General features: G+C 53.3%; 1 protein-coding gene across 1 annotated transcript; it reads left to right on the top strand.

The window, feature by feature from the left end:
- Positions 1–1,655: 1,655 nt before the first annotated feature.
- IGFBP5 (insulin like growth factor binding protein 5) lies at positions 1,656–26,041 on the top strand. Its single transcript, XM_074145212.1, has 4 exons — positions 1,656–1,986; positions 20,729–20,955; positions 21,101–21,220; positions 21,633–26,041. The coding sequence occupies exons 1-4, from the start codon at positions 1,656–1,658 to the stop codon at positions 21,762–21,764; spliced, it is 810 nt and encodes a 269-aa protein (XP_074001313.1). The 3' UTR covers positions 21,765–26,041.
- Positions 26,042–27,916: the final 1,875 nt, after the last annotated feature.

Here is a 27,916-nt window from a genome sequence, read left to right as displayed (position 1 = left end):
GACCAGGGCGGGCGAGAGTGGCTCCCTGGCACATATCCAGCCATCTCCCCTCTGCACTTCCCTTTGGAGATGATGGGAAGGTGTATGCACCGCCCCCCCTGTCCCTGAGGGTCCCCAGCCCCCTCAGCTAACCAGGCAGCTGATGGGGGTCCCTGCCCCACCAGCACAGAGGTACAGCATGCAGGATCAGGCCCTGCTCACTCAAACTGCCCCCTTCCTCCCCAAACTCAGAGCCCTGACCTCTTCCTCCCAGACTCCCTGCAGCCCAGGCTGCCGTGCAACCCAATTGCAATCACTTCTTTCTTTCTTTTTTTTTTTTTTCTTAAACCGTGAAGATCTGAACTCCCCCCCCCCCCCCCCCCCCCCCCATCCTCGGCTTCCCCTTCCCCCTCCTCCTCCCCTTGTCTCTCCTCATAATATTATCCTTGATCACTGCCCGGGGTTTGAAGCCCAGAAGTCAGAAGCTGTGCATCCCCACCCCCACCAGCTCCAGTGTGCACTGATAGGGCCCTCGCTGCTGGCACCTAGTCAAGCTGAGGTGTCATTGGGATCTCAAATTGCAGCTAGGGGCTGGCAGGCAGCCAGAGGCAGTCTATTTAAAAGACAGCCTGTTCTGCAGTATTCAGTCTCTTTAGAAACTTCTCCAGGGGAAAAGTGTTGGGAGATCTACAAAGTGGATTTTTTTTTTCTCTCTTTTTTTTTTTTTTCCCCCCTTCCCCTTGTTTTTTACCGCTCCTCTGCAGACTTTGCAACAAAACACTCCAACTTTGCAGAAAACTTTTCTTTTTTCTTTTTGCCTTTTTTTGGCTTTTTTTCCCTGCCTTTTTTTTTTTTTTTTTTTCCCTTTACAAATCTTGGAAGAGGAAAGCGGGAGGGTTGAACAGAGCCGATCGAAACACAACTTTGCTTCATACCAAGCTTCCCAGCAGCTCGCTGCGTCGGGAGAGACTTTTTCTCCTCCTGTAGAAGAAGAGAGAGGGAAGGGGAGCTTTGCATCCCCTCTTCCTTCTCCTGCGGTTTTTTCCCCCTCCCTCTTGACTGCTTTGATGCGTTAATAGCAGGACACTGGTTTTCAAGGAACTTTGCTCCCTTCCCAACCTGCCTCCTCCCAGAGTGTGTGTGAGTGCGCGTGTGTGTGTGTGAAATCGCCGTCCCACCTCCCCATACCCCCCTGCTCCCCCACGCCTCCCCCTGCAACCTGTAGGCTGTGCAACCCCTGCAGGCTTTTCTCCCTTCTCCCCCTCCTTCCCTTCCCCTCTCTTTTTGCGCTCCCGCGGATCGCAGTTCCCCTTTTCGACGCGAGAAAAAAGCTGAAAGAAGGAGGAAAAAGGAAGGGGGAGAAAAAAAAAGGAAAAAAAAAAGACAAAAAGCAAACCTTGACGCCCCCCCCTCTTCCAACGCCAAAAAGAAAAGCAGGAGGGTCTCGCACCCCGAAAATAAACCCCAGCGTGGGGCGCCTGCAAGAGGGGCTGCGCTTTCCGACCCGTTTCCTTTTTGAAATTTTTTAATTTTCAATTTTTTTTTTATTTTCTTTTTTTTTTTGCCCCCGAAGGGGCAAGCGGAAAGCAAGCGCCGCCCGCCCCCTCCCACCACCACCACCACCACCACCAGCCCCCCCCCCGCCCCGCGCCCCGTCCCGCAGCATCCCCGCCGCGATGCTGCTGCGGCTCCTGGTGCTGCTGGGCGCCTGCCCGGGGCTGTCGCGCTGCCTGGGCTCCTTCGTGCAGTGCGAGCCCTGCGACGGCAAAGCTCTGTCGCTCTGCCCGCCGCCGCCGCTGGGCTGCGAGCTGGTGAAGGAGCCCGGCTGCGGCTGCTGCCTCACCTGCGCCCTGCCCGCCGGCCAGCCCTGCGGCGTCTACACCGAGCGCTGCGCCCGCGGGCTCCGCTGCCTGCCCCGGCAGGGCGAGGAGAAGCCGCTGCACGCCCTGCTCCACGGCACCGCCGTCTGCCTCAGCGAGAAGAGCTACCGCGAGCAAGCCAAGGCCGGTGAGTGACACCCCCCCCCCCTCCCGCCCCGCGTCCCCCTGTCCTCATCCTTCCCGCGGAGTGGCAACCCCCTCCCCCGGTTTCCCCCGGCTCCCCCCATCCTCATCTTTCCCGCGGAGTTATTTCCCCCCTCCCAACCCCTCAACCCCGCTTTCCCCTCCTCATCTTTCCCGCAGAGTGACACACACCCCCACTGCTTCCCCCGTCCCTCATCTTTTCCCCCATCCTCAGCTTTTCCGCCTTGCCGGCTCCTCTTCCGTCTTTCCCCCTGCTTTTTTCCACCCCACCACCATCTCCCCGGCTGCTTTTTCCCCCTCTTTCCGGGTGCTCTTCCATCCCCCTCTGCTTGCTTTTTCCGCCTTTCCGGCTACCTTTCCATCTTTCCGCTTGCCTTTCTACTCCCTCCCACTGGCTGCTCTTCCCTGTCCCCCCCCCGGCTGTCTTCCCACCCTTCCGGCTGCTTTTCCATCTTCCCAGGTGCTCTTCCATGCCCCCGCTCGCTTTTCCGCCTTCCCGGCTACTTTTCCATCTTTCCACCCGCTTTTCCATCCCCACCCTCCCCAGCTGCTCTTCCATCCCCCCTCCCCCGCCGTGTGCTTTTCTGCCTTTCCGGCTGCTCTTCCATTTCCCTCCACCACCACCAGCTGCTTTTCCATCTTTCTGGCTACTTTTCCATGTTTCTGCCTGATTTTTCTCTCACACACGCATATATACACACCCTGGCTGCTTTTCCATCTTTCCAGCTATTTCCCCATTCCATCCTTTCCCCACCCCCTCCACCAGATGCTTTTCCAAGCCACCGTTTGCTTTCCCACTGATTCTCCACTGCCACCACTTCCCTTGGCTGCTCTGCCAACCCCCTATTAGGTTTCCACCTTTCCAGCTACTTTTCCATCTTTCCGGCTGCTCTTCCATCCCCCCCAAGCTGCTTTTCTGTCTTTGCGGGTGCTCAAACATCCCCCTAGCTGTTCTTCCATGTCCCCTGCCACTTTTCCCATCCTCCTTTCCATCCTTGCCCTAGTCGAACCTCCTGTTGCATCACCTTAGAGCCTTCCCCACCCCCCATTTCCATCATCACCTCTGGGTTGTCCCATGCCCGATGGACAGAAAGCCTTTCTTCCCCCACCTCCCAGATGCACCCACTTAGTCACAGCTGCATCCCAGTCCTTCCCCAGTTGCATCCTTTACATCTTTCCTGTATCCCTGTCTTCACCCTCTCCCTGACCCCTTTCTCTCGCCGTATCCTCCACCTTGCTCTGGGGCCCGAGCCGCCCTCTGCAGCTTGAGATACAGGGGAGGGCAGGGCACCTCCTTGCAACCCCTCTGCCCCGTCCCCAAAGTCCCCACTAACCTCCCCCCCCCGCCCAGGTTTGTTGCTCAGCCTCTGGCTTTCTCCTTGCAATCATTGCAGCCGGCTCTTCCTGGCCGCCTGCTGCTGGGCGCCTTTGTTGGGCAATGGGGTTTAGCCCAGGGAGGTGCAGGTGCATTAGGGACAGGGAATCTGTGAAGGAAAAAAAAAAAAAAAAAAAAACAAAACAAAAACGATGGTGTTGCTAATAACCAGAAAGAACAGGTTAAAAGCAAGCACGAAGGCTGGCATGGTAGCAGTGGTGCAAAGCCAAGCTTCTGAAATGCTTGCACCTTGCACGTGACAAAAGCACGAAAGAAAGCGCTCCTTCACTTTGGCACGCGTTAAAACTCCCATTTCTGGATCCCACAGCCTGTGCACGGACACTTTCCCTATTTTCTTCCAAATACATCTGTATATCTGCCACAGCATGAAGGGGAGGCAGGGAGGATGTCTGCATGTCCAGGGGACCAGGGAACCACTTGGCAAAAAAACCCTCAGAAACCAGCCCCCCGACTTTTTTTGGTCCATGAAAAAGTCATTTTTGCTTGTTAGCAAGCTTCTGCTTATACCCGCGCAACGGGAATCCGTTTCTCCTTTCTAGCACCTAATAAATCTTCATGCTTTTATTATTTTTCCTCTTTGCTGCTTGCAAGCAGTGCTTGTGTTGCTACACTCCATCCTTCAGAGCAAAACCAAATTCTGTGTGTATAACTGCCCCCTCACCTCCAAATGACAACAAATGTCCAAACTCCCTTAAAACCGGCCAGAAAGAGCAAAGCTGAGCTTGCTTTTCTGGAGGGGAGCTGGAAGGGGCAAGGGCTGGAAGGGGACCTGTGCAGAGAGTGGAGGGTGAAGCCAGGACCTGCATTCCTGCCGTGGAGCCCAGGAAGCCAGGCAATAACCCGCCGGCAGCGGAGCTATGTGAAGTATCCCGGAGCGCGTCATTCCCGGTGTTTATTTACTCTGTGCGTGTGTGTGCCCGGCTGGGGGCAGGCGGTGTGGTGGGGAAGGCAAAGCTCTGCGGCCAAAAGGCAGTGGTGGCCAGCAGAGTGGGGCCGAGGGTGCCCCATATAGACTGAAGGCACCCGAAAAAATCTTCGGCGCTTGGCTCCCGGCGTGAGCCTACTTTCATTCCACCTGCCTCGCTTTTCCCAAGGAAACTGGTCCTTTGGCAGGTGCTTCACATGAAAACATTGGTGGGTCCCCTCATCATACTGTTGCTTTTGGTTTTCCTTGGGATGGGGAGCACCCGTTGAATGAACCAGGAGAGGGATAGGAAAGAGGTTGCTGGTTGGTTGCAAAACCATCCCCCCGGCACCACCTGCACTTCCAGTTTGGACTCCCCAAGTGCCGCAGGGGGCTCTTTTTGATGGGTTTTGTTTGCAGCTGGGAGATGAGCCCGTATCGGAAAGGCTGCTGCAGGAAGCCGCAGGAGACCAGCAGGCTCCTCTTGAGATTTGTGCAATTGCAAAAAAGAAATAAAAAATAAATTAGGAATTCCTGAGGACGGGAGAGGGGAAAAACTCTCTTGGCATTCGACTGGTAGCGTGTGAGAACAAAGTATATTTTCATAGGCGTGTTTCTAAGCAACGGGGCAAGGAAAGAAATGAAGTTTGACTTGAACTTGCTGGCCTCTGCCAGTTTGGCCAGCAGTGCAGGGACCGTGCGCTGGGGAAGCTGGCCTGGCCTTCCCATCTATCAATGACCAAAATTGGCCCTGAGCTGCGAACCGCTGAGAAAGAATCAGCACTCTGCAAAATAAACTATGTGACAGCAGTGAGGACTAGATCAAACTGCATTTCTATCTATTTCTGCTCTTGTGCTGGCTGAGTTGAAAATCACAGATGCTTTCCTCCTTATAGTCGAGGTGGAGACGCAACAAGCCGTATTGCAAAAGCCCAAGCCTGGGAGGTTGGGCTTGGATCTCCTCTAGACCAGATGTCTCGCCTGGGGATAAGATGCTCCCGGGTACCATGCCTCAGTTTCCTCACCTCTAAGCTGGGCATGGTGTTGCTGAGAAACACTGGAGCTACTGGACACAATATGCTTTTGGTTTGCTGAGAGGTCAGAAATGAAAACAAGTGTGCAACTAAAGGGCTTTGGTAAGGCTCAGTTTAAGCAGACAGATGTGTAGGTACTGATGGGACAGTCCCTGCAGTCCTTCCTGGCACAACAGTCAGACACTGTCCTTTACCAAAAGCCAAACATCATGCCTGTAATTGACTGTTCCTGGTAAAAAACCATGAATGAGCTTCATTTACAGCACAGGCTGCAGAATTCTCTGTTTTGGTTAGGTTTCCTTTGAAATACACCAAGTCTTTCCATTTTTCTCCCCCGTGCTCCAGCCAGACTTCCTCCTGCTGAGCCAGCAAGGTCAGGCCGAGCGCCGGGGAGCGGAGGGCACAGATTGGAGCCTGCTGCCCTAAAAAGGCTCATGGAAAAACAAAGGTTGTCGAATATTTCCTTCTCCTCTCTCATTCCTGCTGTCTTTCTAGAAAGCGAGCAAGACTTGGCAAGTTTCCTCATGAAACCATGAGCCAACGATAACCAGGAGGGGAAAGGGGGGAGTTGCAGAATTAGCCCTAAGAAAATCATCTTTGCTGCGTCAGCTGGAAGTAGGCGGAGGAGGAGTGCTGCCGAGCCCAAGTTTCCTGCGGCTCTTCTTTGGTGCAGTCCTTTATCCCTCCCCAGCATATTCCCCCCAGCTCCTTCCACTTCTCCTTCCCGTGCTCTTCTGCTCCCCGTCTGGGGATGCGGGGCTTCAGGGGTGAGTGATGGGGCGGGTGGGCAGCCCCATGCTGAGGTCCGGGGTGAGGGTAAGGGTTAGGGCAGGGGTCGTGAGAGCAGGACACTTGGGACACACCGCCTTGTGAACACGTGTGGCTCCAGGAGGGACCCGGCTGGTGCGAGCGGCACGTCCTTTGTGCCAAGCAGCTCCCGAGCTGTCAAGGGGAAAGCTAGTAGCAACAGGCCTGCAAAGCCTCGGATCTGAAACAGGAAAATCTCCGTTTTTCTTTTGATCTGAAGTTTCAACAACAATAACAATATATTACCAAAAAAAAAAAAGAAAAAAAAAAAAGCGGGTGAAATCCATCAGGTGCCAGCAAGAGAGAGCCGGGTCTCTGCGGTGTGTGTGTACGGGGGAGGGAGGGATGGGGTGGTTCAAACAGGAAAGGAGGGGCCTTGGCTGGAAAGGTTTTTCGGCAGCCTGGTTTCTAAGGAAGGAGGGAGAATATTAAGTAGTTGATCCAAATGAAATTCCTGCCGGGTGCCAGCAGAGTTCACCAGAGAAAAGACGTGGCTCTGTGCGTGCGTGCGTGCGTGCATGAGTGATAGAGCTGGTCCCGAGCCCCGGCACAGTGCTGGACCCGCTCCAGGTGGACGAAGGCAGCCCCTCCAGGGCCTGCGCCGAGGCAGTGGAGAACAGGGGCCGGCTTTAAAGCCTCTGCAAACCTGAGGGATGCTGGAGGAAGGCTGTGTGCCTCCTCCTCCTCCTTGCGATATTTAAGCACCAGCATCCTGTGCCCAGATGACCGTCGTGGCCTTGGCACGTCGGTGTCTTGAGCACAGCCGTGTGCTCCTGGAAGCGTCTGCATGACTGCGGGGTGAGGTGTCCCGTCAGGGTCAGAAGAGAGGGGTATGAGAGCTCGGGTACATTTTGTGCCAGCTTCGGGACAGCCCCTGGTTTCTTTTGGTCACATAGTTTGGCACACGTGGGTCAGGGCAAGCCGGGGAGGAAGGAGAGGAGAAGTAGCAGCGAGCGGGCGCTGCCTCGCACGGAGCGCGGTGCTCTGCTTCCTCCTAACGTCCGCGGGAAGTTTTGCCCAGGCTGGATCGAAAGGCGCCACAGATGTAGGAGCAGCTGCAGGAGCTGTGATAGCGGTGGCGGTTCCCAGCGCTCTTCACCCAAACTGGAAAGCCTGGAAGCAGCCTGGGAAGGGGGGCAGGAACCTCAGCCCCTCCGGGGCTAGTCCTCAGCGGGGTGAGCCACTAAGAACAGTTGCAGCTCGTTTCACCTGTGCTAAGTCACAGGGGAGATAAAAGGGCCCGTGGCACAGCAAATCCTGCCTGCTTTTTTACCAAGCACTTAGTAGTGCAAATTCAAGGTGGGACATAAATAAAAGCAGAATTTGGCTGGAGCACACCTGCTCCTCGCTGTGGGCTGCAGAGCAGCAGGATGAACATGCCCAAGGAAGATATGCATGTGAGCGTATGCACACATGTACCCGTGTTCACATGCCCACGCACGCCTGCACAAACATTTAATGTGTGCGAACGCACACACGGAGCATTTTTGTCTCTGGGGGCAGAACGGTTTCCAGGCAGCACACACAAAACTCTATTAGGTGCTTATGGCTGGCACATCGGTATTTTGCCGTCCAGATCAGATATTGGTGTACAGACCGGCTTACTCTCGCCTCCCACTGAGGGCTGAGGAATGAGGTGCAGCAGGTGAGCATATCAAACAAGGGGAGGCAAGGGAAGGAGATAGAGGCAAGATATTCCTCCCAGCCAGCTGTGTGGATCTGAACTCACCCCCCATGCTTGGAGGTGGGTTGTATTTTCTGGATGGACTAAGTCTATGTTAGTTAAATACCCCGAGACAAATTTCGGTGAAGGTGCAGATAGGCTGTGGCTTGCAGAGGGCAGCTGATGCTCCTGCTGCATGGCAGGGACGGGTAGTGCTCTGGGGGGCATATGGGGGGCAGTGGTGCCTGGTGGCACCAGTAGAGGAGACAGCACTGAGTGCGCTGGGACCCCGCAAACTTCTCTTTGCCCAGGCAGCAACAACTGGCCATTGGGAAAGTGGAAAAGAAAAACTGAATCAGGAAAAGATGGCAAATTTGCTGAAATGTGGCAAGCTGAGGGCAGGAGAAACAACCTCCAGCGCTGAGGAGGAGGAAGCAGCAGGACTTGAAGACATGGTGCATGCTGAGGTCAGAGGCGATCCAAAGAGTTTGGCCTGGGTGAACTCACTGGCAGCCAGCATAATAACTGCCTAGTCATTTGTAAGGAGGATTCTTACAGGTAAAAAGACAGGTATTATCTGTTTATCCTCAGGACAGGTGTAGCCAAAAGCACGAGGAGGCTCTGCTGGTGAGGATGAGATGGAACGCTGGCCCATGTGCTGCGATCCTTTAAGACCCGGAGGCCCCAGGCCCATTTAGCAAGACCCCCCCCCATGCTGAGTCTCCCCAGGGCGACAGGCAGGGTTGCCTTAGGGTCACAGACCCCTTAGCGTTTATGTCAATTCACTGCTCACGGTTAATCCCAGTGGAAGCCAGTGTAATGCGTTTGCAGAAATTCGGAACTCTCGGTGGTTTGCTGTGGGCAAATTTGCTCTCAAGGAAGCCATTTCTCAGTATATTTTGGTGGATCTTCTGTCTGTGATGTTTCTGGGACTAGTGCACTAACTGCCCATCAGTCCATGTCTTTTAACCATCAGCTTCTGGCTGGGAGACCACAACTGCCTTAAACTATGCCTGGAGGAAGGTCCAAGCCTTCTTGGCTGTGGGGAGACGAGTCAACAGGCTGAACCTTGAGGGGGCATCTTAAATTTATGCCTGTGGAGTCAGTGGGCACTTCTTGTGTGTGTTTGCATAAAGCCTTACTCTCACTATTACCCTCATTCTCCAGACCTCTCTGATAGTCCCATAATTTTACCCTGTGCCGCCACCCTTTTGGTACTGCCTCTTTCACACAGAATGTGGAAACGGGGTGTTAACATTCGCCCCCCTCCAGCAAACTGGCACATTGTTCCCTGTTAGCCTGGCAGGGCTTGATCCTGCAAGATGCTGAGCACCTTTTCACCAGGCCCAGAGCACTACAGGCTTTCAGGCACCTAATCCCCTTCGTGGGAGCCAGTTACTTCAGTCCTCGAAGGACTGTGAGGCCAGAGCCGAAGACGCTGTTGGCTTCAGTAGGATTGGAAAGCTCTTAGCAGCTGCCTGCCTTGAGGGCTGTTATTGCAGTTCGGTTTGTTTGCTTGTTGGATGGACACAGCTGGCTCACTGATGGGGATAATTGTTATGTTGATGGAGATAACTGGTCTGGTTGCTATTTAAGGGCAAGAAGGTAATCCTGACAGATACTTAAGGAAATGATCCCCTAGCTAAACAAGAGAGGGAATGTATCTTAAAGGTAACTTTTCGGGCAAAGTTGGCCAATAGTCACAATTCTTTTTGTAGAAAACCAGTAGAAATATTTTCTTTTTCCAAATTCAGATGGGATTCATCCTCGGAAGACAATTAAATCCACAGACCCATTTATTATTCATGCTTAAGAAATCAGATGTTATGCATTGGACTAATGATGAAAATCTGGTAATTAAATAAGCCAGTGAACAACTATGGAACCTGGCTTTCACTTTTTAATTTAAAGGAGATGCTGGAAAAGAAAAAAAGTTTTATTAGGGAGGGACTGCATGTCTTACACCTGTCCAGCAGTCAATTATGGTGCTGCCACACCCACATGTATGTCTTAATACATCTTAATAATGTCTAAAGACAAAGAGGCACACAGTCACTTTGCTTTAATTTGTAACTCCTGCTTTCCTGAAGAAATAGCAGAAATGGGAGACAGTTACCGCATCATTTCATAACCAGTTCAGTGTTCAGTTATTTGGTTTTGTAATAGCAGAGGTGGCTTGAGGTTGCAGGAAGAACAACGAAGTGCAACAAGGATTTTATCATTCCAGACAGGCTCTAGGCCTGTGCCAAAGGGTGATCAGTTGTCTTGTCTTGGAGTTTCAGACCCCAAAATGGAGGTCTGCACTCTTGGCTCCATCAAGGGACCCATGATACTTTTTAACATTGCAAAGCATCTTTGCATCATGTTGGACCGAAGGGAATTGGTTAGTGTATGCAATGGTACAGTGCAGGGAGGGAAATGGCTAGGAGAGGCAAGAATCATCCATTAGGATCAAGCTTGGGCAAGTTTTCTGCTTATCAATATTGTCAGAGTATGAACATCAAACTTCTGGTACTTTTTTGTGGTACTGCTTAGGTGGATTGAGAGATTAAGTAATGGCCAGGCCTACTCCAGGCGAAGGCTTTCTGAGAGAAGGATCCATTAAGAAAGTAGAAAGGAGTCCTGAGGGCAGAGGTGGAAATCTCATCACTTGGAGCTTGTAAAAGTCAGGTCGGACGGTACATGTGATGATGTGTCGTCTGGTGCTGACACAGAGATGAGCAATGGATGAACTCACAGATCTTTTCCATCTGGTTTAAGGCAGAGCTGTGAAAGTCAGGCTGAAGGCCTAGAAATTAATCCAGGCTCGGCTGGAGGTTGCAATCACAGCTGCACGCTTGAAATACTTGTGGTGTTGGACCAGTTCTCATCCGGCACCTGACACATCCGTCTGCATCTCCAGACTGCACCTGATGTGCCTTCACCTCTCTCTGGGGTGGGCAAAGGGCTTGGCTTTCTTGGCTCTTCCAGTTCCTGGCTGCTTTTGAGGCTGAGAGAGACCTTTAATAACATTAAGTGAGGATGGATCTTGTGATGGAGACCACCAGCCTGCAGTGGCAGCAGCCTCTCCTGGATTCAGTTCCAGTAGGCCAGTTGTTAAAAGCTTCTGCTTGGTATGAAGTTAAATCAGATTTAAACCCCTGACTAAAAGGCAAAAGTCACCTTCATCCATAAGCAGCCCAGAGAGCTTAGCATAAACTGTAGTGGCTACATTTCTGGTAGGATGTCCTCTCCTTGGGATCATCTTCTTTAATATAAAGGTTTCCTCTTAATTGCACATTGTTCTCAGGGTAAAATACTACAATATCCACAGTGATATCCCAGCTTTTGATGGCCGCCAGCAACAGTCTTCCTGGTTATGGTTCTCTTTCTAAGGCCTTCTTAGAACCTGGCTTTACTATGATTTATCATGTTTGGGTTTCAGTGATCAAAATAGTATCAGCATCCTGGCAGCATCTTGCTTTTGAGTACAGGTTTCTCGACATCTTGTGTATATTGACACCTGCCTTCAGCTGAGTTTTGGAGACAGGCCCCACAGGCCAGGGGGGTTACTTTCTCTTCCTCCCTAGTGATCTTTCCTCCACCACCGCTGTTGAGCTGCCTCCATCCGAAAAAGTCCTCCTTGTCTCCTTCCTTCTCATACAATAGTGAGAGTTGATGGATGCCACTAGGCTTCTCTCCTAACCCATCACACCTCGTTCATTCCTAAAGACATAGCAAGATTTTTTTCAGATGATCCCACCTGGTGGCCAGATGAGTAGTTCACACCCTTTTGTTTTCATTCAGAAGACCTGAAAATATGTTTGGTTTCTAGGAAGGGTTTTCCTGTCTTTTTGCCACAGATAAACCCCATGGAGAAACTGCTGGTAAACAATTACATTATGATTGTCAGGAGTTACTTTATATTTTCCTCACCTTTACTGTCAGTTAGGCAGAGACTGTCATGCAGTTTTCTTCCCTGAGTTTTTCTTCTTTGCTCTTCTCTGCTCTTAGTTTCTTGCAGCCTGGTGGGGTTTTTGCCACCTTTATTGGAACCAATGGAATTTGCTGCTAGGGTGGCTTTGTTGGAAAAGATGCAAGACTAAGAAAGACTGAATGATTTCATCCTTTCCAGGAAGGAAAAATATGTCTCAGTCACTATGATATTGAAAGACAATTTATTTAGATTTCTCCGGGTCATTCTTCAATTCAGCTCTCAGCTTCTTCTGCAGTTTCAGCATGTGGAATGGGGAACATCTGTAGTCTCCAGATGATGTGAAGGAAATATGTTTTATCTTCCTATCGTCAGTGAATCAGCAACAGGAGCTTCTTGATGTAAATCTAACCCTGAAATACTTCCTTCCCCTCCACTTGCCAGTTCAGTTCCCTGGAAGATAACTTTGTTCAGGAAATGTCAGGCTGATACAAGCAGCTATCTAGAAACAGCGTGCCTGCAATTTTGCAAGATGGCGCACGTCGGCATCATTTAATTGTAATGGATGGATGTTTGTTCATCCTCTTACCGGAGGGAGAAACTCTGGAAAGCTTCCCAACTCTTTTACTGGTTAGACATTTTGAGTTTCCTCTTGCACCAAAATAGTTGTTGCTAAGATCCCTGAGTCCCTGGCCACACTGTCTGTCCACCACAAGCCCAGGCCTTCACCTGAACTTGCTGTGTCCTGTACATGAATTGCTAGCTCCCAAGCCTCTGTTGGGAACTGATTGTAACCAGATTTAGGAGCTCTTTGGAGAGAAAGAGACAGGTCAAAGACAGCAGTGAGGCCCAGTCCTTGCTTGTGTGTCCCAGGTCAGAACCAGCGCAGCCCTCCAGCTAATGCCCAAGCTTGGCTCTTCCAGCACAGTGTAGATGCTTGGAGCCCACTGGACTAACAGCTAGCAATGTGTAGGGAAGGAACTTACACCATGGAGCTCCCCATCTCTAAACCTGCTTTTCTCCTTGCTCTAGAGAGTTGCTTCTAGGGAGTTTTATTTTGTGGCTGCAGCAAAGAAGGGCAGGTCAGGAAAGTATCATTTGGCACACAGCAACGCAGATCCTTCCCTACGGTTCAAGTTCCCATAGCTGTACCTCTCCCACCTCCGCAGCACTTGCTGGCACTGTGGAGAAGTGGTGCTGACCTAGAGATCCATTCCTACAGATAGGCCCTGTGCTTCCAGAGCAGACCAAAACACGAGCTAGTTCCCTTGAGAGTTCCTTTCCCACATGCTTGAGCTGCATTTCTCCCCCATCCAGCTCTGTATGAGGACACTGAGGTCATCAGGATGATGATCTCCCTTTCCCATGAATCCTATGTGAACCTGGGGGCAGCCCAAGCACCTGATATTCACGCTCTGCAGGTGAGCCCTGGCTGATCCAGCAGAATCTGCATCCGCAGGTTTCTGCTGAGGAGACAAAAATCTCCTGAGAAAGAGCTGGTCTTCCAGGCTAGTTCAGCAAACCCCAAACAATAACTTACAAAAAAAAAAAAAGGCGGCCACAGTATAGCACATCCCTCAGTCATCCATCCCCACTCTCCAAGGCTCTTCAGGTATTCCTGAGCTGTTCCCAAGCATCCTACTGGACCTTGGCTTAATAAAATGGAGATAAGTCTTAACCTAGGTTTGAGTTCTTCCAGCCCTCTGGCTCTTCTCTGAGTTTGTTCCCACTGATCCATATCCTTCTCTTTAAAGGTGTCTCTTTGGACAAGAAAGTGAGGTCCCAGCAACTTTCACCATGGTCTCACAGGGATTTAAGATACTGGGATACCCCAGAGCTCTCTTCCAAAAGCTTGTGTGGCTTCTGGGCCATGGACTATTTGGAGTCTGATCATAGGGATTGGTAGGGAACTAGGCTTGGTGGGGCAGAGTGGGTGTTTTTGTGGGTGCTCCATGATGCTTTGACTGCTAAAGACTTCCTTCTACACTCTGCAAATCACAAAAGGGATTTGCTGCCTTCAGCAGCCGTTGAGCTATCTAATTCCCAGTGAAGGAAATAGGGTCTGGGTTTTCTTGCCACTGCTCCTGTGCTTATAAAACAGTTTGGCACTGCTACCCATGAGAGCTGCACCACAGGCTGCAAGGGAACCAGACCTGAAGAGGTAGTGGGATTTCTCTCTCTTAACTTCAGAAGTTTTAGAAGCCTAAGTGAGACCATTGGAGTCACAGCAGGAGAGACTGGAGCCTCCAGAGATACGTCATTCCACCCTAAAATCGGCATCCAAGCCAAGTGATGGGGCTGGTCACAATTTGGAGGGTGCAGCATCTCTGCAATGACTTAGACGTGAAGTTGAGCCATCCAGCAAAGCCCCAACACCTCTGTGCTAGTGGACAGGCGTTATCTGACACATCTGTTGTAAATGCCTGTTGCGCATTGCTGGGACTTGGGGGAGGTGGGGTGGCAGTCCAAGCAGGGCTGCTGTTTTCTGTCCATCTCGGTGTGTGGTTGGTGTCTCCTCCCAGTCTCTCATCGCCTGCGAGCACCACCAGCGTGCTCCCTCGCCAGTCCCCACCAGACCGGCCGTGCCGGACTGCTGTCGAGTCCCCACCAAAGCACAAAAGTTCGTCGAAAGTCCAAGGCACATTGCAGCTGGCTCTCTGGCAGCCAACGCCCTGGGCTAGCAAAGGGACCGGCCAGAGCCTGCATCCCTAGCCCTGGCTGCTTCTCCTCCCATGGGTGCCAGACGGCCTCGGGCTGGGCGGCCGCCTGAGATCACCGCCTGACTTCACTGGGGCGGTGGTCCGGAGCAGTGACCCCGGCCCTGGGCATCACGCCTGAGCCGGCTCCGCTGCCCACCCCTGTGGGGCTGTGATGAGGGGCTGGGGGCTGGGCGTCGTTCACTGCCATGCTGGGGGGTTGTGCCTGCGACAGGAAGATAAATGAGCTGTCCTTCGTTAGGGCGGTGAGAGCTCCCTTCAGTCTGGGCTGATCCCGGAGGCCTCCAGGGAGCTCAGAAATGCTTTTGCTCAGTTGTGCTTTCCAGCTGCCAAAGGGCGCGAGATGAGATGACCTTCCTTACTCTGCAGCCCTTCCCTGCCTGCATTTTCCCTTTCCTGCTTGCATTTTCCCTTTCCTGCCTGCATTTTCCCTTCCCTGCCTGCGTTATCTCTTCCCTGCCTGCGTTATCCCTTCCCTGACTGCATTTTCCCTTCCCTGACTGCATTTTGGAGATGCAAATGCAGCGGCTGTCCCTGTGTGCTGACCAGGAGGGAGGGATTTTTATTTTCCCATCATGGTCACAGGTTGAAGTCCAGGTCAGGGTGGAACTTGCCTGCCCATCCCAGGAGGTCTCAGCATAGGTCAGGCACATCCCCTCCTCTGGAATGGGAACAAGTGGGGAGGGCAGCTGGGGGCAGCGCAAGATGGGGGTTTTTACCAGCCAGGGACCTGAGCACAGACTTCCCATAGAAGATCCGGTCTGAAGAAAAGTAGATACATCTCTAACATCATTTGCAAGTGCAAAAGCTGTTTTCGGGAACAGCACCGACATTCCTCCTCTCCCAGCCACAGGCAGCCCAGGGAAGATGGTTTGCGTTGCCCAGCAAGAACCAGTACCATAAAGGATGGGGGAGGAAGGATTAATGGGAGGATCCCATCCTGACAGCAGGTACAGGGAAGAAGACAAGCACTGATTTCAGCAACCATTGCCTCTGCCTGCATGTGCATGTAAAGTCCAGCAGGAAGATGTAAGAAGCCGGCGTGGGGCTGGGCAGATAATGGAGCCGCCATAGATAGGAGTCTGCAGCTGTTTGTGCCAGGGAGTTGTTGTTGTGGGTGAAGCTTGGAGGGAGTGTCTGGATCTGGCTCTGATTAGCATTTCGGGGTCCTGACTGATGGGAAATGCAGAAATCCCTCTCCCCCCCAGCCTCTCCTGTAATTTTTTCCCTTCTCTGTCGCCAGTGTCAGCTGCCTAGGTGTCTTATCCCAAAATGTTGTCCCTCTCCCCAGAAAGAAAGCCACAGTTGTCAGAGATCATCCAACCAGGTTTGGAAAACACCACATTTTAAGCAGTGATGGGACAAAAACTGGAGTCCTCCAAAAGCAGCTGCCGCCTGCGCCTGAAATCACAAGGAGCCCATTGGAAAAGCAGGGTGGAGGAGGTCACTTGTGATGTCCTGCAGCTGAGGATATTCCCTTCGTGGGCATACTGGGAGGTGGCACTTCATCCTGGGGATAAATCCTCCTCCAGTGGAGAGCAGAGACATGGTGCAGTGTTCCACTCTGCTGTTCAGTGAGAGACACTTGCTGCTCTGTAACCAGTGATGTTTCAGCCCTGGGTAATGTAACCCTTAATTTCCATCTTGCACTGAGCACCTCTGAACAGAGGTGGGCCACGTTGGGGGTAGAGGAAGGACTAGGCAACTTCTCAAGGTCTCCACCAGTGACATTTGCTGTCGTTCCTATGCTAGAAGTTTAACTGAGATGCCCGTTAAGTCTTTCTTCAGTATCTTCCTGCTTAAGTGGTGTATTATGTTGCGCTCATGCTGTAAATAATAATAATCATGATAATAATCAAGAGGGCTGTTTAGCAAGGCTGTGCTGTGGTTAGGTTTGTCCTTCTTAGGTGCATGTGGCTTTTTTGGGGGATTTTGAACAGGACAGCGAGTCCTCTAGCAGTGGGCTGTGGATGTAACAAGCACAGATCATTAGCAGCAGCCGTCAATAGATACTTTCCCTGCCTTCCTGCCAGAAACCGATGAAAACGTGTTACGAAAATTCAAGCCTCCTAGCAATTTGGAAAAAGCTTGCTGCTCTGCTCCGTCAGGTCAGCAGGCAGGGAGGTGGTGTTCCCACACGCTCTGCACCCACATGTGAACACACCCCCACCCCGTGGGGACCTCACACGTGTCCAAAGCGTCTGGAGCAGAGAAGCACCCAGGCTGGGTTTTGGCCCAGGTGCAGGAAGGTGCACGGGCTGCTCTGGGCGATGTCTGTCAAGGACAGGAGCAATTGGCAGCTTCCCAGAAACTGTGCCTGGTGTTTTGCTATTCCATGTCCCTTTTGTAGGGGCAGGGTGAAAGGGTTGGAAATCGCTCGTGCTGTGGAGCTCCCTGTGGCCAGTCTGGAGCCTGGAGAAAGCACTAAGCCCTTAGCCCTGGGACAGAGGACAGTCCATGTTCCTCTACAGGTATTTTCTGCTTCCCGGGGCTCATGGGAGCCTGCATCACTTAGGAGATCGACAGCACAGCCCTTCAGGGCTGACCTGCGTCAGGAGCGTCTTCAGATGCTTGCCACTCTTTCTCTGGGTTCTCCATGGGCACTGTGGCACCAGGACGAAGCCACGGGGTGGCTCTGAGTTGCGTTCAGTCTCCTGCCCTGGCTGTAAAGTCAACATCCCCTTGAGGTGGCTACAGCCCAGGCTAGCCAGGCATCCTCAGCTTAGCAGGCAATGTCATTCTTCTGTGTGGCCAGTGACCCCGGGAGCTCTGCTGAAAGGTCGCCTGCTCTTGAAGAGTGGGGAGAAGGGATGGAGATGTGAGAGCCACCCAGCTCCTGCTTCCCACTGTCCCCCGGCTGGGGACACGGTGAGTGGGGTATTCCTGCCTATGCCTTGTGCCCATAGCTGAAACTCAGAGATGCTGCACGCTCTGCCTCTGCAAACAGCCGCCAGCCTGAAACCCAATCGCCAGGTTGGCAAGGAGGATGGGAGTAGGCGGGAAGGGACTGCACAGCAGGCCAGATCCTGACAGTGAGGGAGGAGGAACTCCAGCCTCCTTCCTGAGTCTCAGACAGGCACAATTAGGGCTCATTCGGGGAAATTGGGCGTTGCTCCTGACGGCGTCTCCTCCGGAGCAGACACAGAGTGGTGCCAATGCTGCCTGCCATGAGCCAGCCCGGGGTGGCAGGTGGAGGTTAACGAACAAGCTGGTGGGTGAGGATGGACAGGCGGGTGCAGGGTCTCTGGAGATGCTGAGGTGGGTGTCTGGTCCCAGCTGCAGCGGGCGGCTGCAGGATGATGTGGATGAGCCCTCCAGGAGGCGAAGGGGGGGTGGGGGGGCATGTGGGTGCCGCCTGCCCTGGCTCTGCCTTTCCCTCTCGTGTTGGCACCAGCAAGGTCCCTCACCAGCTGCCCAGAGCTCATCAGGAGTTTATGTGTCAGAGAATGCTGCCCTTCAGTTTGTCAAAATTGGCTTGTTAGTATCAAATTAGGGAACAGATAGTCAGGTGCAGGAGCAGGGACTGCTTCAGCCCGTGTTGCTGGAGGAAATTAGGCTAAAAGGCATCAGAGGGTGGCGGAAAGGGATCCCTCCAAGGCATCCACGGGGCTCTCACTGGGAAATGAAGACCCAAACTAGACACCGCTGCTGAGCAGCAGACAGAGGAGCCTCACCACAGCCTTCCCTTGTCATATTGCTACTTGAGCAGGGACCCATGTGTGCTGGGGAGGGTGAAGGGGGTCAGTTCCAGGAGCTTTTTCAGCCCTGCAAGAAGAGCTGTGCTTGGGCTGGGAGCTGGGCAGCTTTCCATGCACACCAGCCCTCAGCTCCCTCCGTAGGTCACTGAGCTCCTGTGGCTCCCATCTCCCCTTGTCAAAAGGGTTCCACATTAGTCCTCAGCTCCCAGCCCGCTGCCAGCTTGCAGGAAGCAGAGAAATAAGGTGTTTGCAGAGGCTGAAGCTGCTGGCGATAGAAGCAGGCTGAGGTGCTGCAAACACCCATTGCACCATGAGTCCAGGGGACTGGACAGCCCGTGCTGTTCTTCTGACTGAATCCTCACTGCCTTGTCCTGTTTGTTTGTTATTTTAGGTTTGCCCAGGTAGCTGTGCCTCTTGTATTTGTTATTGCAGAGGTAATGAGCTGTGCCCCTCTTATGTTATTGTAGGGTTGCCTGCACCAGTGTGAATCCTCCCCTCTCCTTAATTACTGTAGAGCAGCCCAGGGAGATGCCCTGGCTTTGCAGTGTCCAGCCCTGGCAGCCAGTGCCAGAGGGGATTTCTGGGACAGATCACAGTGTGTTTCATTGCTGTGGAAGGGCTTAGTCACTGCGGATGTCTCCGGTCTCCTTTCGGACCTCAGATTGCCACAATGTCTTTGTGGCGAAGGATGCTCTTCTGCTGCACCTTGTACAGTGTCATTTCCTGGGGGACAAGATCATTCCCAATTTAAGCAATTTCTTCCCTATCCCTTGTTTGTTGTCCCCTTATAACAGAGGAGCCCCAACCTGTTGGGGGCCTTTGAGTCCTGCAGCAAGAAAAAAAACCCAAACATAAGAACATCATGGGGGAAAATGTCAAGAGGATCCCACCTTGGGGATACATGCGAGGCCTGGGGTGGCACGTGGGGTCATTTACATCACTGTGGGTAGTTAGGATGGTGCTGGGTCTGAGATGCTGACCCAGCTCTGTTCGCATGGAAAGAGGAAAAAAAAGGGGCTGCTCTAATAAATAAGCGGCCATAGAAGAGTTTCCAGTTTTGCTGGGAGACGGTAGGTCCGCCTTGGCAAGAAGGGAGAGGAGACTGGCAGCTGTGGCAGGCTTGGGGGTCCAGCGACCAGCCTGTCCCCTTGGTCATCTCCAAGGCCACCCCGCTGGGTGTGGGTGTGACAGGCTGGTGCTGCCATCTGCTGCTGAGCAGCGCATCTGGGCACAGTGTGCCCAGCATCCCCCCGGGCACCCCTGGGCAGTCTGGTGGGGCAGAGCCATCCTCCTCCTCCCTGGGGTGCCTCTGGGCTCCGCAGAGCTGCCAATCTGCAAGAAAACTCCTGTTTGCCTTGTTGGGGAGAGGCTTATCCACTTTCATTTTCATCCTGAGCCTTTTTCTTCCATCCCAACAGTGATGTTGCAAGGAGGGGCAAAATTGGGTGTCCTGCTGTCTTCACCGTAGGGTTGCACAGGGGATGAGCCGGGTTCCCTGGCATTCAAGTCACAGGAGTCACTGTGCAGGGAGGGATTCCAGCTGCTCTGATGCTTTTCCTCCTACCGTGGTGGGTTTCCTTGTGCCTGACCACCGGCCCCAGCACAAACCTGGCATCAGTGTAGGGCTGCTGGGAACCTGGGACTGGGAGACCAGGAGCCTTAAGAGCTTTAAACTCTGTTCAAATTTAGTCCAGAAATAACCCTTTTTCACTTCTGTGGCCATACTAAATGTCACAAGTCATCTAAGTTTAGACTGTCACCAGCTCACTCCTATATATAACCGTTCCTGGCTGCATCCTGCTGGCACGGGTCACACTGGGGCAATCCGGGGATCTATAGGATGGTGACGGCCGTGGACAGAGCCTAAACACGCTCCTCCCTTGCTGGCGGTGCTACCAGTGGCCGCTGTGGTCAGGCAGCACCACTCAGCAGCGTTACCCAGGGCTTTGCTGGCTGCTCGGTGTGTGCCAGCAGACGGGGGCTGGTTCGGTCCTGTGAGCATGGGGGGCTGCAGGCTGAGGACCCTTGAGATCCCTGGACTTGTGAGCCACGCCTTTGGCATTGCTGCCCAAGTGTCTGCCCACTCACGTGGTGGCTTTGGTGTGGGATTGACCTTGACTTTGGAGTTGACTCATCTTCAAGCACCCTTGGCTTTTGCTTTTGCATCTGCATGGCAGGGTGGGGTGTGAATTTGTCACTTAATGGCTAAACAGGGGCTTCTCTGCCACATTTTGTGTGTCAACTGCTTCTTCCTGGGTGTGGGGTAACCCTCCCACCAGCCCTTTTCCACTGGCACACCACAAACGATGATAGCATTTTATGTAAGAGCCTGTCCTGACCGCCAACTCCTCCATGCCCTCAGACACCTTCCTGTCCTGAGCTCGAGGGTCACACAAAAGCCATGCCAAACCCCACACAGTGGGATAAAGCCAGGACTGTAGGCAGCATCTGGGAAAGGGATTTCTTTGGTCATTTGTTTCTGTCCTGCCTGGTGCAAAGATGTCCTCTGGGGTCAGGCAGGAGGTTCTCCATGCAAAAGCAAGCCCCAGTCAGCTCACGGAGACCTGATGGTTTGGTACCCATTCCCTTCCAGAACGGGAGTCCCGAGAGCATGAGGAGCCAACCACGTCGGAGATGACAGAGGAGACCTACCCCCCCAAGGCCTACCGGCCCAAGCATGGCCGCCTCTCCGATATGAAGGCTGAGGCCCTGAAGAAGGATCGCCGGAAGAAGCTGACCCTGGCCAAGTTCGTGGGCATGGCCGAGAACACGGCACACCCCCGTGTTGTCATCCCCGAGCTCCGGCAAGAGTTTGAGCTGGTGAGTGTCTTCACCTGCCCTCCACAAGGCTCCCCTGGGGAGCAAGTGCCGGTGGGAGGGGACAGGGGACCTGGGGGCATTTGCAGCTGGAGGCTTGCTGAGTGGTGCTCCCCTCCTCATGGCTCCATCTTTTCCCCACTTGCAGGGTCCCTGCCGCAGGCATATGGAGGCATCCCTGCAGGAGCTCAAGAGCAGCCAGCGGATGGTCCCCCGTGCTGTCCATCTCCCCAACTGTGACCGAAAGGGCTTCTACAAGAGGAAGCAGGTAAGAAACAGCCCTATGGAGGGACGTTTCTCACACAGGGAAGGTCTGCTGCCCTGAATGGAAAGGCTGGAGGTTTTTCCTCTGCTGGGCTGGTGGGAAAGTTTCTGTGAGCATCTTCAGGCATGTTTGGTGGTAGGTGGCCTTGCTGATGGCCCTGAGTGCTATCTGGCCTGAGGAGAGCATCCTGAAGGAGCTGGTGTGGGAGGAGGGAAAATCGGAGCGCCCTGGGTGGGGGTAGAAGCAGGTATGGAGATGTACTGAAAGCAGAGAGCAGGAACTAGGTCCTACCCAGGGGGTTGCATTGCTGGGATCAAAGGGGCAAAGTGCAGGGCTGATCCTGATCCCCAGCATGAGGGAGGCACACAGCAGCTGGTGGCCATCTCCTGATCTTTGCCTTTGGGTGTCTCCCCAGTGCAAGCCCTCCCGAGGCCGGAAGCGTGGGTTGTGTTGGTGCGTGGACAAATACGGCATGAAGCTGCCAGGGACTGACTACCTGAGCGGAGACCTGCAGTGCCACGCGTTCGACAGCAGCAACGTGGAGTGAAGTCGCATCCCCTCCCTCCGCCCCATCACTACCTACCCAGGATCCCTTCCACCCTCCCCTCTGCACCTCCCCGCGCCCCGGGACTCCGATTCCTTTCATCTCATGTACGAAGAAAAAAAGAAAGGAAAAGAAAAAAGAGAAAGGAAGGAAAAAAAAAAGAGAAAGGAAGGAAAAGGGAAAAAAGAGAAAGAGAAAGAGAAAGAAAGAAAAGAAGTAAAGAAAGGAAAAGCAAAAAGAAAGGAAAAGCGAAAAGCAAAGCGAAAAGCAAAGAAATAAGAAAAGAAATAAGAAAAGAAATAAGAAAAGAAAGGAGAAAAACAAATCCTGAAGAAACTGAGGACTCGGAATCTACAGCAGCCTCTTGACAACAAGGACTCAGCAAGGAAAGGACAGAGCCAGAGACAAACCAGCCGTGGCCGCTCTGCCATCCCGCGCCTCTCCCCAACGCCACCCGTGCCCCCCTGCCGTGAGCAGAGGCCACCCCAATGTAGGAAGCTCTCCGAGTTGGTGATTTTCCAGTACGGGTTTTGGGCGGGTTAATTTTTTTTTTTTTTTTTTCGGGTTAGCCAGTCTTTCTCTAAAGGGTCTCGAGAGAAAACCTTGCAGCCTTGCATTCCCCCTCCTCGCTGCGGTCCTCCAGAGTCTCCTGCCCACATCACTGGGACCCACTCGAGTCAACTTGATTTGACTTCAGTCTCAAACGACCGCCCCGGATCCAGGCAGATTTCGACACGTCAGGAGGAGGAGTGGGACTGCTGGCTTCGTGTCTGGAGATGAGCCGGGGAGGGAAACACAGCCCCTGCAACGGCACGAATACCCCCGCAAAAATATTCGTGGACTTCAAAAAGAAATCATCCGAAAAGGAAAGACAACCTTCTCCGGCCGGTTCCTCTCGAACGGGAGGTCAGAAATCTTTTTCGACAAGCGGAACTCTGACCGTTGTCCATCCAGGTGTGGAAGCGTTTGTGCATGTGCGTGTGTGTGAGCGTGTGTGTCCACGGACGTGGCTTTTCCTCCTTGGAGAACTTCACCTTGAAACTTGCAATCTGGAGGGCAAGATTCTGTAAGAAGGGGGAGAGATGCTTCTCCCTCCCAAAACAAGAATAATAACCTGCGGGACTAAGCACGGGAGCAGAGTTACGGAGGAGCATCGGTGCCTGCGGGATCAGGGCCCCGCCGACGCCGAGGGCTGCATCCGAGCCGACACCGCAGATATTCCATCGCTGTCCAGACTGAAGCATCCCTATGTGGGGACAGGGCGATCGGGGCCAAAACTCTTCACCACCCTTTGCCGCCACGAGGAAGACCAACTATGGAGATTTTTATTTTATTTTATTTTATTTTTTCACAGCCAAAAAAGTGGTTTGCTCCAGGGGAAAAAAAAAAAAAAAACCAAACCTACACTTTGTTTTGTCTTGGATTTTTGTTAAGGCTGGTTGATAGCCTTTCCCGTGGGTAGGAAGACACCGGTCTCCACCTTTTCCCATTGAGGATACCGCTCAGTTTGCCACGGCTGGTTCCTGCCACCCTGCAGTACAACCCTGCGACAGGCCCTTATGTTTAACCCAGGATCCAGCTCCTTGTTGAGTGACAGCAGCCACCACGCTGCGGAGACCCACTGCCTCGGGCGTGCTGGGACAGCCCTCTGCTGCCTTCCTGACTTTTTTGTTGTTTTTATTTTTTATGTTCGATTTTGGGACTGCTGCCTCTCGTTTCCCCATGACAAGGGTCTCCAGGGTGTTGGTGCTGGGAGGAGATCCTGCAGCAAAGGGAAGGAAGGAAAGGAAAGCGAGCCGTGGGGTCTGGGCGCTGCGATCCCAGTGAGCCAAACACGCACCCACTGGGGACCACATCCCACTGCCGCAGCTGGAGCTGGCAGCCAGCACTGCCCAAAGGACACGGCCGATCTCAGGGGGAAGGTTTCTGCACCCCTGAAGCCCTTTTGAGCATGCCAGAGCTGGTCAGGGAGGAAAGGGGGTCTGCAGCACCACCGGGTGCCCACCAGTGGAATGGGACAAGGGGGATTTGGCACCAAGGGGCTCCAGCAGAGGCTCCTCTCTGTCATGGATTTGGCACGCTTGTAGCCTCTCACAGCACAGCATTGCTCCCCTGAGCACTCCGCAGGCCCCCACCACAAGGACACTTGCCCCATTCAAGGGCAGGACTGGATGCCCAATGGTTATTTCCCCCAGAGTTATGGTGGGGACGAGTTTCACTGATGGACTTCTACAGAGACCTGGTGGGGCATGTTTGGAGCTTTGGGTGAGGTGTCTTCCCTTGCAAAAAAGGGGATGCCACCAGAAGCAGATCTATCTATCCCCCCATAAAGCTCACAGGAGCAAGATGACCCCTGTGATGCTGGAGGGGAGCATGGCTGGTGCTGGGGCCGAGGGAGTGACCCCTCTGGGCTCCACAGGGCTGATGGAGCAGGGTTGGTTTGACCACGGTGGGGGGACTAGCGGTGCAGTGAAGGTGGGGTGAAGAAGGCAGGTGGAGGAGGTGCCTGTGCCAACCCCAAGGGCTACGGGTCGCCGTTGTCACCGCTTTCTACCATCTCCTCCACTCGCCGATCCCCGTGCAAAACCTCCTGACTGTAATAGGCCAGTACCACCTTCCCCAGGACCCTTCCTTCCTTCTCTCTCCCTCTTTCTTGCTTTTTTTGTTCATTCATTTGTTTGTTTTGTTGTTTGATTTCCCAAAACTTGAAAGCCTTTGGCTGCAGAGAAAGGAGACGTGCTGCTGGGGCGGGATGGGAGCGGGCAGAGGGACAGCAGCTCCCCCCAGACCTTGTCTTTTAGAGCTGATGCTTTTGCAGACTGAGGGTCAGCTCACAGGGCCTGGTGGTGGTCTCATGACCTCCCAGGTCACAGTGACACTGGGAGGGGAACACAGGGTGCCTCCCTGACCTCCCCCTACAAAGGGAGTCTCAGCCATGGCCCTGGGAGACCAGAGCTCCAAAATCCATCCTGCGCAGCCTCCCTTCCCCCTGCACGTCCTGCGCTGGGATGGCACTGCTTGTGCTGTCCCCACCAACTTGGGGGAAGGAAGAGGAGGCAAGGAGTGGGTGCGGTGCCTTCGCCCCCCCAACCCAAACCACCTCGGCTCCTGGGACAGGGCACCGAGCGACCCCCCCCAGGCCACCCGCTCCCTCGAGGATCCCCGGCAGGACGAGGCTGTTTGCAGGCTGCACTAATATTTAGGACCGGGGTTGGGGTGGGGGCGAGGGCGGCTTCGGGAGGGGTTGGCCACCCCCCAGGTGACAATGACGAGGTGTTCCCAGTCTCAGCACCCAGCAGCACTCTTTTGCATCTGAGGTGAGAAAACCAAAAGGTGAGCAGCAGGAGGGGGTTGAGGCACATGGGGAAGTGCTGGCAGTTTGTGCATCGGGGGAGGCATGAGGCTCCAGGGGTCTCCGGCTCAGTACCCAGGATGCGAGCTGGGAAGGAGAGGACAAGGATGGCACAGGGGTCAGGACACCACATGTCCCAGGGGAGCGGTGCTTGGCGGCTGGGCTACCCCTTGTCTGTACTGCAGTGGACCTCGAAAACCACTAGTACAAGAGCATTTTGCACTATTTCTCTGCTCTCTCCCCCCACCCCTTCTCTATTTTCTCCCCCTTCCCCATGAAAACTTTTTTTTGTTGTTGTTGGAGGTTGGTATTTTTGTTGTTGTTGTTGTTGATTTTTTTTTTCCCGAACGGAGCATTGTATATTTAACGACTGACAGTTCACCTCGCTTCCAGACCGCTGTCCTGGCGCTGGCTAGGAGCCCTGCCTACTGTGCCCCCCTCCCCAGCCCTGCCAGCCCCCCCCGCCACTGCCACCGGGACAGACGTCACCGCGCACGTTACCCACCGTTGTAACACAGTTGTTTAAACACACCAGATTCCGAGTTTCCTGCCTGGTTTTTTTATCTTTAAGCAATACTCACTACACATTTTACGGTAGCTTTTTATAGCTTTACATACATACGGTAGCTCTGTTGTTTCATTTTGTTTTGTTTTTGTTGTTGTTGTTTTTTTTTTTTTTTTTCCAGTAAACAAGAAATACTCATAATCTTACTGGTGGGAAAAAAAAAAAAAAGCAGTTTGTGAAAAACTGACAATGGAAGAAGAGCTTAATGCTCTGTTTAGCATTTTGTACTTAAAAAAAAAAAAATCTCACATTTTATTAAAAAGTGAAGATTGCTGTATACTATTTATTCAACTTATAATTTATGTTACTCTTTGATCTTTGTCTTTTCTCATGACAAAGCATTTATTTAATAAAGTTATGCATTCAGTTAGCTTGTGCCTGACCCTTGTGGACTGCGTGCCGGGGCCCACCAGCGAGCTGCTGTGGCCCCGAGCATCCCCTGGCCAGCCACGCTGTGCCCCTGGGAGGGCTCAGCCAGCTCCATAGGGATGCTGGGGGAGGACCAGGGTGTGGGGTAATGTGGTGGCAATGGTTTAGAAGAGCTTTTGACACCGGAGCAACCCACCAAGGCGGTGGTAAAATTGCAAGCTGGAGTTTAAACCCTCATTAAAGTAGAGCTGCCCTGTATTTTTTAGCAATTTCTTCGCGTGGATGAGGCAGTGGGGCACGGCAGCTGCGTTCAGCCGGGTTATGGGGGGAGAGGGCCTCGCTGCTGGTGATGCTGAGCCCCCAGCTGCTATCCCAAACTGAGCCCTACAGTTTGGGATTGGACATCATGATGTTTGAGCATCCAACCTCTCTGGGCAGCAGGGAGAGTTGTGCTGGTGTGCAGGAGCATCCCTGTGCCATCTCTGGGCAGCCCAGCCAGACTGGTCCTCAGACACCTCACGGTAGCCCTCGGGGCCCTTCCCACTGCCCCATGTCCTCCCCAATGCTGGATCCGGCCTCCCCCTCCACCCACACAGCCATCACCCTTCATCTTCCCTTACACCCCCTCATCTCCTGCCTCCTGTGCCCCCCATCCCCTCCACCCCCCGGCTGCCAGCATCACCCTTTGTGCCCAGAGCAGAGTGGGATGCAATACCGGCTTTTTTAGCCCCCACTGGGGACCGTGGGTTGCCAGGGGTGTGCTAAAACATATCCCCCCTCCTGTTTGCACCACTCGGGGGCTGGCACAGCCCCCTGCTCCCCGATGGCTTTCTCACCCCACAGCACGGATGCGGCCAAACCCACCACCCCGTGGGAGCGAGGTGGGAGGGGTCTGCACTCCGCTGCTCCCCTCCGCCCCCCCATGTCACCCCGCAAATCTGGGTCCGCTCCCCCGAAGGCACCCCACGGTGCAGGAGCCGCAGCCGGCAGCAGGCGGCGCGCCGAGCCTGCCTGCGCTGCCTGCGCTCCCTGCGCTGCCTGCGCAGCTGGGCAGGGAGGCGTTGCTGCTGCTTTCGGCCGCACAGGCACTGAAAATGGGCTTTCCACCCAAAAAGTTAGTGCTCTTTTTTTTTTTTTTTTTTTTAAACCCCAGCTAGCGGGCTAGTAGGTCATACTCCTACCCACAAGCTATAGCTATATGCATGTATGTATATATAGCTATATATATGCATAGCTATAGCCATACAGTCTTATACTAACTATATTATTTATATTAAATATTGTGCAGCCTCTCAGCAGCTCAGGGAGCTTCAAGAACATCATGGCGGGCAGGGAATATACACTGCCATCCTCTCTGCCCAGCAAAGGAGGACACAACCACCCTTTTCCACCAAATCTAGCTGCTGTTAGGCAGGGAGATGGTCTCTACAAACGTGCTGGCCAGATGCTAACTTGAGGGCACAGTTGCATTTTGCAGACTCACAAGGTACCATGTATGGAGCAGGAACATAGCAGGCCTGCTGATGACTGACACCAGTTCCTCCCTGCTCACAGAACTGGGACCAGTAATGACGAAAGGCCCACCTGCCATTGCTGCTCGTCGAGCTCGGTATTTAGAACACCCCCAGGACAAAAGCTAAACAGTCCCGAATTTGCGTGTGATGCATCAGGAAATGTGTCCTATGAACAGAAGGGAGTGGGGAGGGGGAAGATGACAGTTTTCTGGCATCCCATTTAATTTATTCCAACTTTATGCAGCTCAGCTTTTCCAAGAGAAAAAGAAAAACACAAAAGAAAACTTCCTGATTCCTAAACAAACCAAAAAGTACAAACTGCAGATGAGAGCCAGCATGTGCAAGGTTTACATGA

Source organism: Numenius arquata, chromosome 3 (genome assembly GCF_964106895.1).
Source record: "Numenius arquata chromosome 3, bNumArq3.hap1.1, whole genome shotgun sequence".
Classification (NCBI taxonomy): domain Eukaryota; kingdom Metazoa; phylum Chordata; class Aves; order Charadriiformes; family Scolopacidae; genus Numenius; species Numenius arquata.
Note: the sequence above shows the minus strand (reverse complement) of the source record. Positions and strands in the feature narration are given on the sequence as shown.

Excerpts from the sequence above, each read along its gene's own strand:
- IGFBP5 (XM_074145212.1), top strand. The coding sequence starts at position 1,656 with ATGCTGCTGCGGCTCCTGGTGCTGCTGGGCGCCTGCCCGGGGCTGTCG. Across the intron at positions 1,987-20,728 it reads CCGCGAGCAAGCCAAGGCCG|AACGGGAGTCCCGAGAGCAT; the intron begins GTGAGTGACACC and ends ATTCCCTTCCAG. Across the intron at positions 20,956-21,100 it reads TCCGGCAAGAGTTTGAGCTG|GGTCCCTGCCGCAGGCATAT; the intron begins GTGAGTGTCTTC and ends CCCCACTTGCAG.